The sequence below is a fragment of the Salvelinus sp. IW2-2015 genome, linkage group LG26 (genome assembly GCF_002910315.2).
Source record: "Salvelinus sp. IW2-2015 linkage group LG26, ASM291031v2, whole genome shotgun sequence".
NCBI classification, from domain to species: domain Eukaryota; kingdom Metazoa; phylum Chordata; class Actinopteri; order Salmoniformes; family Salmonidae; genus Salvelinus; species Salvelinus sp. IW2-2015.
This window is the reverse complement of record NC_036866.1, coordinates 20,196,190-20,207,819: the sequence shown is the minus strand read 5'-3', so window position 1 is coordinate 20,207,819 and position 11,630 is coordinate 20,196,190. Positions and strand designations below refer to the sequence as shown.

The window sequence follows — 11,630 nt, the reverse complement described above, 5'->3', positions numbered from 1 at the left end:
GGAATTATCCGTAGAGCTCCGGACAGATTGTATCGAGGCACAGATCTGGGGAAAGGTACAAAAATGTTTCTGCAGCATCGAAGGTCCCGAAGAACACAGTGGCCTCCATCATTCTTAAATTGAATACGTTTGGAACAACCAAGACTCTTCCTAGAGCTGGCTGCCTGGCCAAACTGAGCAATTGGGGGAGAAGGGCCTTGGTCAAGGAGGTGACCAAGAACCCAATGGCCATTCTCATAGAGCCCCAGAGTTCCTCTGTGGAGATGGGAGAACCTTCCAGAAGGACAACCATCTCTGCAGCACTTCACCAATCTGGCCTTTATGGTATGGCTAGATGAAAGCCACTCCTCGGTAAAAGGCACATGACAGTCCACTTGAAGTTTGCCAAAAGGCACCTAAAGGACTCCGACCATGAGAAACAAGATTCTCTGGTATGATGAAACCAAAATTGAACTCTTTGGCCTGAATACCAAGCGTCACGTCTGGAGAAAACCTGGCACCATCCATACGGTGAAGCATGGTGGTGGCAGCATCATGCTTTGGGGATGTTTTTTAGTTGCAGGGCCTGGGAGACTATTCAGGATTGAGAGAAAGATGAACGGAGCAAAGTACAGAGAGATCCTTGACAAAAACCTGTTCTAGAGCACTTAGGAGCACAGACAATGACCCTAAGCACACAGCCTAGACAATGCAGGAGTGGCTTTGGGACAAGTCTCTGAATGTCCTTGAGTGGCCCAGCCAGAGCCCGGTCTTGAACCCAATTGAACATCTTTGGAGAGACCTGAAAATAGCTGTGCAGTGACGCTACCCATCCAACCTGACAGAGCTTGAGAGGATCTGCAGAGAAGAATGGGAGAAACTCCCCAAATACAAGTGTGTCATGCTTGTAGCGTCATACCCAAGAAGAATCAAGGCTGTAATCGCTGCCAAAGGTGCTTCAACAAAGTACCAAGTAAAGGCTCGGAATTCAAATATGTAAATTGGAAATGGAAAACATTGTATGTTAAAAGCTCTGTGTTTGTGTGTGTAACTAGTGTGTGTGTGTAACTGTGTGTGTGTAACTAGTGTGTGTGTGTGTGTGTAACTGTGTGTGTGTAACTAGATGCCAAAATAATAATTTATACTGGAATGAACATATCAGACAAATTGAGCAAACACATAATTTTAAATTGACTACATTTTTGCCTATGTTCTTTCCTACATTTCTTCATGTTAGAGCTAAGTTTGGAATGCTAGTAGATGCCCATAGACTTCCATTCATTGCATCAACGCTAGTTAGCATTGACTCGTGAGACAACCTCTAAATTCCTTCATACTGGACACATAGACATAAGAATTGTATCATCTGACTCTGGGGAAGTAGATGAATGGCATCATTGCCAAAATGGCAAAGTATCCCTTTAAGTTCAGGTAATACTTTGACTGAAAAGTTGAGTAAACAAACAAAGCTGTGGAACCAGTTACATAATAATATTTCAGTTGAAACAACTATTTTTTTTTAAAGACAGTGTATGCTTGCCACACAGATGACCTAGAGTTGTATTTATAAAGCCCTTTTACATCAGCAGTTGTCACAAAGTGCTTATACAGAAACCCAGCCTAATACTCCAAAGAGCAAGCAACGCAGATGAAGAAGCTCTGGGGCTAGTAAAAACTCCCGAGAAATGCGGGAACCTAGGATGAGAGAGAGAGAGAGAGAGAGAGAGAGATGCGAGACAGTGATGTGTGAATGTCATGCAATGATGTGATTGTGAATACATCGCATACATGCCTGGACCAGTGACTTTTGAGCACATGCTAAAAGTTGTAAACCTATATGGACACTAACGTGGAGTCCTGTCCTCACCTACAGTTATTAAACGCAAAGAATGTGTTTCAGAGGGCAGTCTGGTCAGGGATGAGAGAGCATTATTTCGGAGGTAGGTGCATTGGTTGGAAAGTGAAAGTAAAAACCCGTGACATCTGGGCCTGTAGAAGCATGTTTTTTTAACAGGCTCTGCCCTCATTCGGAGCTGCTGCTGGAGACGAACAGATTCGCAATTAATATTTTCACATTTTGGAGAGCTGGGGGCCAAAGAGGGCAAGAAAGGGAGGTTATTTTCCAAAATTCGCTTTGGTCTGAGACGGGGGTTTGTTCTGGGTGTTGCCACACTCAGATAATCTGTTGAAGACGACACATTTTGCCAATGTCACTGACCGGATTAACGCATGCGTTGTTTCCCAGACTTGTAAATCATTTGTGTGGGGCATGTGTGCTTTTGATCATTGCTGCTGCGGCTTATTCTGAAGATACTGGAGTGTTGAAGTGACGGGTTTCGGTTGTTACAGGTGTGATTGTGCAAGTTTGAATATTGAATTCGAATTTGTAACGCTTTGCGCAAATATTGGAACTGCTGCGCTTCATAGGCTGCTGCGCTGCCCACTTTTGTTATACAGTCATACATATTGTTATTAAAAGATAATAAATAGGACTAGCAGGCTATTACGGAATATTGACGCTGGAAACCTGAAGGTGCTCTTTTGATATTGTAGGCTATATGGATATATAATAAAGACTCCTGGGATCCATCCATCCATTGGATAGAGAATGTAACATTTGCCCTCATTCTTTAGAGGCGTGTTGCGTTGTTATTTGCCAGTGTATGCTGACGATATTATGCTATGCATTTTATTGTTATATACAGTACCATGTGTGTCCAGACATGTGTCATTTATTTTGGCACTGTCCTCCACCTTTCTATAAATTACAGCTATGATGTGTGATTAATTTTCTTGATAACAATTTTATAATTTTCCATATTTTGGTGGGGGGAAACTGATCATGGAAATTCACATGTGAATGAATAATCACATCATTCACATTCGGTGTACACAGACCCAAATTTGAACTTGATGACGGTCTCTCTAGATTGCAAATGAATTATTAATAGATTGTATCACTGATATATTAATCTTACTTAACAACGTTGTATTTATAAGTCTGTAATAACCGTATTATATTGGCCTTGTTGCAAGTGAATGTGCGTTATAGATACATTATTCGAATTATTATTTAATTGACAAAGATGGCAGAGCATTTACAGACATTTACTGTAATAATTCCTGGTTAAGTGAGGGAAAGTCATTACTAGAGTGGAGTTCTTTATGCACTGGTTTTGGCAATGCAGTACTTTAAAGTTCAAACTCAGCTAATGACCCATGTCTCCTTTTGACATAAAGTGGTTGGTGCCCTAGATGTACACACTTGTGTCTGCCATGAAATATCAGCTTAAACTGTACATTGCTTATTTCCTGTCCGTTCAACCTCAAAATCTCTGAGGAAGGCCTCGAGGCTGATACATAAAGCGTAATAAAGAGCAGTGATACTAGCAAGAGCAGTGTGGGGTTTCTTATGTTTTCTCTGTTCTTTCAACCTGACAAGGGTACAGTGTTTGTAGCTATTCAGAAAAAATCAAATTAATACCAATGAAGAAAGTGAATGTTGAAATGTCTAAAAATGCCTCTCTGTGTTGCTGTTACAGGCTAACAAGGAGCGAAAAGGGCCTGGTGGTGCTCTGGAACAGTGTGGGCTCTGAGTCGGAGGCCTCCAGCGTGTTTAGACAGGGACCTCAGTTGGAGTATGGGCCGGCCAACAGCCTGGCTCCTGGGTGGGCTATTCGGTAAGAGAAGTGCTGTGGTGTATGTTCATGTGTGAAGAATTACGTATCAAGCCAAAGGCTAGCGTCTTCTTGACATATTGTTGGGAAATAATCTAGCTTCCAACATCATGGATGTTATTCCTGGTTTCATGAATAAGTTATGCTTTTGTTGCAATGGGCTGGGTGAGACCTCATCACATCAACCACTTATAAGTTTAAAGCTAAGAGGCCCTTAATAGTGTGAGGAAGTACATCTGTCAGTGGAGACCATTGAGAATTGTTTGTACCATGCGCACGTTCAGCAACTGAGCCCCAGTTTGTCTTTGGAGAGTGAGAGTGCTAAATCTAATTAAGATTTAAGAGATGATAGTGCTCTCTGTAAACTGAAGAACTATTACCATAAATCATCACTGACAAACAATGTATATTGCAAAGAGCTCAAGCTAGAAAGTTTCAAAGGAGAGAGACAGTAGAGAACATCTATGGGTATTTCCTATCTCAGATAGAGAAACCCCCCCCCAAAAAAGTTATTGCGTAGGTCCGGTTTCTGTTGCAAAAAAAAAGATAGCAGTTAAATCTTGGTATCTTTGTATCTAACCACGTCCTGTAACAGAGAGAGAGACACACATACAGGAGTAAAAGAAAGATAGGAAGAAGGTATAATTATTGAAGACAATAGAGGGGAGGTGGGGTGAGTGAGGTATATGAATATCTGATGTTTGAGCTCCTGACTGTACATGGACTTGTTTGGTGTATACAGATTGTGTGGTGAGGCATATTCCTAGTGCTTTGTGAAGTGTGTTGTGAGGTCTTGGAGACTTTGCTGACTCTGAGTCTCTATACAGCCGTCTGCATCCAAGCCCTGGCCCACAGTATCTAACCACACAGTGATCAACAACAGACTGGCTTTGGACTGCATGCCACCACTCATTCTGCCCCTGGCTATGTACAGTCAGAGCTAGTTACTCCTGAGAAAAAAATACCCTTTCGTCAAAATAGGCACTACTGTCTCAATCTGAGTTTAGACCACAGGACCAAACCGAACAATCCTGTGTTCACAAACATAATAGCAAGAATGTTCTGCTGACCGTGACTGTGTATTGGATGTCTCCTGCCCTTGACCACATGCAGATTATGGTCAGTGGTATAATGGAGTTTACCAACTTTTCTTTTGCCCAACAGTTTACCCACCTTTTCTTTTAGCCCAACAGTTTACCCACCTTTTCTTTTTGCCCAACAGTTTACCCACCTTTTCTTTTGCCTAACAGTTTACCTACCTTTTCTTTTTGCCCAACAGTTTACCCACCTTTTCTTTTTGCCCAACAGTTTACCCACCTTTTCTTTTTGCCCAACAGTTTACCCACCTTTTCTTTTTGCCCAACAGTTTACCCACCTTCTGCAGAAAAATGCATTGAAAGTATAGGCAGCGCTACTTTTTTCCCCACTGCGACAGGCTTTTTTTTTTACCACTACAAAAGTTGCTATCTAGAACCTAAAAGGGTTCTTTGGCTGTCCCCATAAGGTAACACTTTGTAGAAKATTTTTTGGTACTAGGTAGAACCCTTTTGGGTTTCACGTATAACCCTTTCCACAGAGGGTTCTACACGGAACCCCAAAGGGTTATTATACCTTGAACCCAAAAGGGTTCTACCTGGAACCAAAAAGTGTTCTCCTATGGGGACAGCCGAAGAACCCTTTTTGAACCCATTTTTCTAAGAGTGTACATCATTGATTATGGTGAAGAGTTTTAGAGGAGATTATTGTGTGAAAATTAAGGTGTTTACTCAGTATTATAATCTGGCTCAGATGGGGCTCTCCCTTAGATTGGTGGATTCTCAGTGTGATAATGAGTCTGATGGAAAGAGGAGGTCATATTTCAGTGTAATTAATTTTATCACATTAGCCAGCTAGCCACAGAGGTCTAGCTAGGAGCGATGGTCTGTCTTTGCACTGTGAGAGATGTCTCAATGTCTTTACTCATCTGAGTTCAATTCTCACACCATTATACCACTTCAATGGTGGTGGTAAAAACAAATATTTTTAAAATAAAACAAGATTAGTGCACTAGGCCTTTATTCCTCCGGGATGAGCAGAGAAAAATACTTTTGTAGCTATCCAGGAACAGTGTTGGAGAGCCCTGTATTATATGATATGTATGTTGTGCCCCCTGTAGGTTTGATGTGGGTAATACCGGTTTTGATGACACCAACAACATTGGCCCAGTGCACATCGTTGAAGACGTTGAGAACAAAACTCACCGACAGAAGACGTAACTTTGTAAGAATGGTTCAAGATATCAAGACAGTGACTTGCAAGTTTGGAATATGAATGAAATTAGACACACATTAGGGAAGACTATTGAAAGTTGATACAGTGGGGAGAACAAGTATTTGATACACTGCCGATTTTGCAGGTTTTCCTACTTACAAAGCATGTAGAGGTCTGTAATTTTTATCATAGGTACACTTCAACTGTGAGAGACGGAATCTAAAACAAAAATCCAGAAAATCACATTGTATGATTTTTAAGTAATTAATTTGCATTTTATTGCATGACATTAGTATTTGATACATCAGAAAAGCAGAACTTAATATTTGGTACAGAAACCTTTGTTTGCAATTACAGAGATCATACGTTTCCTGTAGTTCTTGACCAGGTTTGCACACACTGCAGCAGGGATTTTGGCCCATCCTCCATACAGACCTTCTCCAGATCCTTCAGGTTTCGGGGCTGTCGCTGGGCAATACGGACTTTCAGCTCCCTCCAAGATTTTCTATTGGGTTCAGGTCTGGAGACTGTCTAGGCCACTCCAGGACCTTGAGAGTCTTCTTACGGAGCCACTCTTTAGTTGCCCTGGCTGTGTGTTTCGGGTCGTTGTCATGCTGGAAGACCCAGCCAGGACCCATCTTCAATGCTCTTACTGAGGGAAGGAGTTGTTGGCCAAGATCTCGCGATACATGACCCCATCCATCCTCCCCAATACGGTGCAGTCGTCCTGTCCCCTTTGCAGAAAAGCATCCCCAAAGAATGATGTTTCCACCTCCATGCTTCACGGTTGGGATGGTGTTCTTGGGGTTGTACTCATCCTTCTTCTTCCCCAAACACGGCAAGTGGAGTTTAGACCAAAAAGCTCTATTTTTGTCTCATCAGACCACATGACCTTCTCCCATTCCTCCTCTGGATCATCCAGATGGTCATTGGCAAACTTCAGATGGGCCTGGACATGCGCTGGCTTGAGCAGGGGGACCTTGCGTGCGCTGCAGATTTTAATCCATGACGGCGTAGTGTGTTACTAATGGTTTTCTTTGAGACTGTGGTCCCAGCTCTCTTCAGGTCATTGACCAGGTCCTGCCGTGTAGTTCTGGGCTGATCCCTCACCTTCTCATGATCATTGATGCCCCACGAGGTGAGATCTTGCATGGAGCCCCAGACCGAGGGTGATTGACCGTCATCTTGAACTTCTTCCATTTTCTAATAATTGCCCAACAGTTGTTGCCTTTCACCAAGCTGCTTGCCTATTGTCCTGTAGCCCATCCCAGCCTTGTGCAGGTTACAATTTTATCCCTGATGTCCTTACACAGCTCTCTGGTCTTGGCCATTGTGGAGAGGTTGGAGTCTGTTTGATTGAGTGTGTGGACAGGTAACGAGTTCAACAAGGTGCAGTTAATACAGGTAATGAGTGGAGAACAGGAGGGCTTCTTAAAGAAAAACTAACAGGTCTGTGAGAGCCGGAATTCTTACTGGTTGGTAGGTGATCAAATACTTATGTCATGCAATAAAATGCAAATTAATTACTTTAAAATCATACAATTTGATTTTCTGGATTTTTGTTTTAGAATCCGTCTCTCACAGTTGAAGTGTACCCATGATAAAAATTACAGACCTCTACATGCTTTGTAAGTAGGAAAACCTGCAAAATCGGCAGTGTATCAAATACTTGTTCTCCCCACTGTATGGGGAATGTGGAAAAGATGTGGAAAAGAAAGGTGGTATTTCTTTGTACAAACACAATCTGACACCAAAATCTTTCCTGTCTTTAACAGAAGCACAATTTCCCCATTAATTACACCATCAGAGTTCACTATGAAGAGGTCTTCAAACTCTGCAACATCAGCAGGCTGGTGAGTCCCTCCCTTTGTTTCCTAACCCTTATCATTATCACTCTTCTAACTTGTTTAGTCATATGAAAAATCAACATATCATACCATCCACTCACTCACCCTTTGTCTACTTTGCTTCCTTATTCTCCTTCCTTTATCTTCAACCTTCACTCTTATCACTCTATACATCTCTAGCTGTTCCTCCTCCTATCCCGCTCCCCACTACAGTCACTTTATCTCTTTTCTGTGTCCCTCCAGAGGGCGAGGGTGGTGGATCTGGAGGAGGGGGACCTGCAGGATGTGTGGCTGTTGGTCAACCAGGAGGTGTTGAAGAGGATCTTGAGGGTCCTGCCAGAGAGACATCCCTCCTACAAGTACACCTCCGATCTGGAAGATCTCTTCAGGAAGATCCAGCAGGTGTTCCCACCACAGAGTGATGAGGTGTGTAAGACTGGCCATAGTGTCACTGTCACTGCTCTGCTCATCTCTCTGTGGACAAACGTAACTCATAATGGTCATGTACTGAATGTTTATCTCTCAGAGAGAGCCCCCAGAGCGAATAGAGGAGATCTACAATCGAGTGAAGGAGCCCAACTCAAAAGGGTGGAGGTTCGTGACCCCCAAATCCCTGTTGGATAACTGCTATAGGACACTGCACTGTCTCTTCAAAAACTGCTTTCCCAGTGAAGATGGAGAGCAAGAGTGTGAGTGCACTTCATTCCCTTATTATATTTCCTGTCTTCTCTTACCTCTACCCTAACCTCTCTATGTTGGCATTTTCCCCAGGAACACAAACCTACTCAACTGGTTTGGCATGTTGTGTCAATTGTATCTCTTCAGTGTCTGTAGTCACTAAGTTGTTCTTATTCAACACTGTTTAAAGAGAGATAGTTGTCTGTGCCACAGGTACCCATGAGGTCTCTGCCTTAAAAGGAGAGGGACTTGGACAGGCCTGTTGATATCTCCTGTTAGCCCATACACATCCTATATAGGTTAACACATGACTGTATCATTCACTTTTAACCACACAGGTTAATTGCATCAGCACCTCTTAAGGTATATTTGTTCCTTGTTTTACAGAGAGATCAGTAGAGTTGTTGAGGTTAGAGCACATCTGTTAACAATTTAATAGAAGGCCTTACATATGGAAAACGTAAGGCATGAAGGAGTATAAAGCACTCGTGCAGAACATGAGTCATGAATATAAAAAATCATTAGAAGAAAAAACAGCAACAACGTTGTAACACACATGTTGGATTGGTTTAGTGCTTACTTCATGGCTAGGAAGTTCAAAGCAGGCCCATAAACGTTTAATGAAGTGTCACTGATCATTCAAAATAGTTGGTATGCTTTTATCAGAAATATTTAGACATGATTTTAAGATGATTGATCTCAGTCACTTAAACTATTTTCTTACTTCAGATTGTAGCACTCTTCACTGGCGGAAGGGCAGAAAGAGACAACTACAGGAAACCTGAGGAGGACGCTATTTCCAAACACTGCAAATATACACTGAGTGTAAAAAACATTAAGTACACCTTTTTAATATTTAGTTGCACCCCACCCATTTTTGCCCTCAGAACAGCCTCAATTCGTTAGAACTTGTTGACTCCAATGCCTCCCACAGTTGTGTCAAGTTGGCTGGATGTCCTTTGGGTGGTGAACCATTCTTGATACACACAAGAAACTGTTGAGCGTGAAAAACCCAGCAGCGTTATAGTTCTTGACACAAACCGGTGCACCTGGCACCTACCACCATACCCTGTTCAAAGGCACTTAAATATTTTGTCTTGTCCATTCACACTCTGAATGGCACACATATACAATCAATGTCTCAATTGTCTCAAGACTTAATCATTCTTTAACCTGTCTCCTCCCCTTCATCTACACTAATTGAAGTGGGTTTAGCTAACACGTGACATCGATAAGGGATCATAGCTTTCACCTGGATTCACCTGTTCAGTCTATGTCATGGAAAGAGCAGGTGTTCATAATGTTTTGTACACTCATTGTATGTCCAATGTTGCAGTTGATCTGTATGTCATAACCCTCCCGTGTGAAGTTCTGATGCTGTTGCACCAACAATATGCCCTGAAAACTATTAACAACGGTATGCAACCCAAACTTCATCTGTTGCTATGGATGCCACAGTAAATACATTCCCTGTGGACTTTGCAGCTTTATCCACTCACTGTTATTGTCACAGCTTGCCTACAGTTTTGTTTACTTATCATTCTTTGCCTCCTATGTTGTATAGTACTTTGAAAGAGATATTTTATAGTTTTCATATGTGTACTTATAATATATTGTCTGCTGATGTTTATGTTCTGTGTTTTGATTGTGGTTTCTACATGTGTTTAGACAGTTGTATGGTATAGCGCAGGTGGCTATGCTCAAGCAGAGAGCTACAGAGTATGGCATTTCTATACCTTTTTTTGCAATCTGGGAACACTTGTTGGTGACAGGTATTAGCAACTGTTGCCAATATATTCAAAAATAAGAACAGAACACAAACATAGCTACTTTCAAGACTGTGTCGTCTTCTTTTGCTCAGTTTTTAGAGCATGGCGCTTGCTATGTCAGGATAGTGGGTTTGATTCCCAGGACCACCCATACTTAAAATGTATGCACGCATGACTGTAAGTCACTTTGGATAAAAGCGTCCGCTAAATGGCATATACTGAACAAAAATATAAACGCAACATGCAACATGGAATAACTGGGTCATTTTCAGCTTCCAGGAATTGCGTACAGATCCTTGCGACATGGGGCAGTGCATTATCATGCTGAAACATGAGATGATGGCAGCGGGTGAATAGCACGACAATGGGTCTCAGGATCTCGTCACGCGATCTCTGTGCATTCAAATTGCCATAGATAAAATGCAATTGTGTTCATTGTCCGTATTTTATGCCAGCCCATACCRTAATCCCACCGCCACCATGGGGCACTCTGTTCACAACTTTAACATCAGCAAACCGCTCGCCTACACAACGCCATACACGTGGTCTGCGGTTGTGAGGCCAGTTGGACATACTGCCAAATTCTCTAAAATGACGATGGAGGTGGCTTATGGTAGAGAAATTAACATTAAATTCTCATTAAATTCTCTGGCTACAGCTCGGGTGCACATTCTTGCAGTCAGTATGTCAACTGCACACTCACCTTTTATTGTCCCCACCACAAGGTGCACCTGTGTAATCACCATGCTGTTTAATCAGCTTCTTGATATGCCACACCTGTCAGGTGGATGGATTTTCAGGGAAAAGGAGAAATGCTCACTAACAGGGAGGTAAACAAATTTGTGCACAAAATCTGAGAGAAATAAGCTTTTTGTGCGTATGGAAAATGTATGGGATCTTTTAATTCAGCTCATGTAACATGGGACCAACACTTTACATGTTGCGTTAATATTATAGTGAATGTGTTTGACGTTTGGGCAATTATGATATTTCTTTGTTCTATGTTTTTATAATTGATTTAAGATATTTTGCTGACTTGCAGGCTTTGTCAGTGAATTCCAACAATGTCTAGCCACTCATGGTTTTGTCACTGCTTATTGATGCTGAAAAAAAGCTATTTGTGCAATCTATTCACAGGTTCAACATGTTGAGAGTTGGGACATGCTGCATTCCTTGTATGGTTACATTAAAATAAAGAGTTTTTATATACACAAGACAGTGTCAAGTTATTTATTTGGAAAGCTATTAATATAATATGTGACAGCCATTGTGAAAAATACATGCCATTGACCATCTGGACATTGTGTTCTCTTTTTTATGTTTAAAAATAAGTTTAATGTCTCCTACATAGCTATGATTGAGCCATGTATTTAAAAAAGAACATTGGATCAATTTCAGTTAATTAGAAACATTGCAAAACTCCACTGCAT

The 11,630-nt window shown here is 41.7% G+C and overlaps 1 protein-coding gene across 2 annotated transcripts; it reads left to right on the top strand.

The window, feature by feature from the left end:
- Positions 1-1,966: 1,966 nt before the first annotated feature.
- LOC111952286 (interleukin-34) lies at positions 1,967-11,414 on the top strand. 2 transcript variants are annotated; one of them, XM_023970844.3, is made up of 7 exons: positions 1,967-2,093; positions 3,522-3,659; positions 5,812-5,915; positions 7,682-7,759; positions 7,997-8,179; positions 8,280-8,442; positions 9,161-11,414. In XM_023970844.3, exons 2-7 carry the CDS (start codon positions 3,620-3,622, stop codon positions 9,214-9,216), a joined length of 624 nt encoding a protein of 207 aa, XP_023826612.1. In that variant the 5' UTR covers positions 1,967-2,093; positions 3,522-3,619; the 3' UTR covers positions 9,217-11,414. The 2 variants fall into 2 exon arrangements, with proteins under 2 accessions (XP_023826612.1, XP_070291283.1); XM_070435182.1 differs by having other exon boundaries at positions 1,967-3,659.
- Positions 11,415-11,630: the final 216 nt, after the last annotated feature.

What these genes read in the sequence shown, in the direction of transcription:
- LOC111952286 (XM_023970844.3), top strand. Translation starts at nt 3,620, where the DNA reads ATGGGCCGGCCAACAGCCTGGCTCCTGGGTGGGCTATTCG. An exon ending in CCGACAGAAGACGTAACTTT is followed by an intron (nt 5,916 to 7,681) that starts GTAAGAATGGTT and finishes TGTCTTTAACAG; the next exon opens with AAGCACAATTTCCCCATTAA. An exon ending in TGAAGATGGAGAGCAAGAGT is followed by an intron (nt 8,443 to 9,160) that starts GTGAGTGCACTT and finishes TTCTTACTTCAG; the next exon opens with ATTGTAGCACTCTTCACTGG.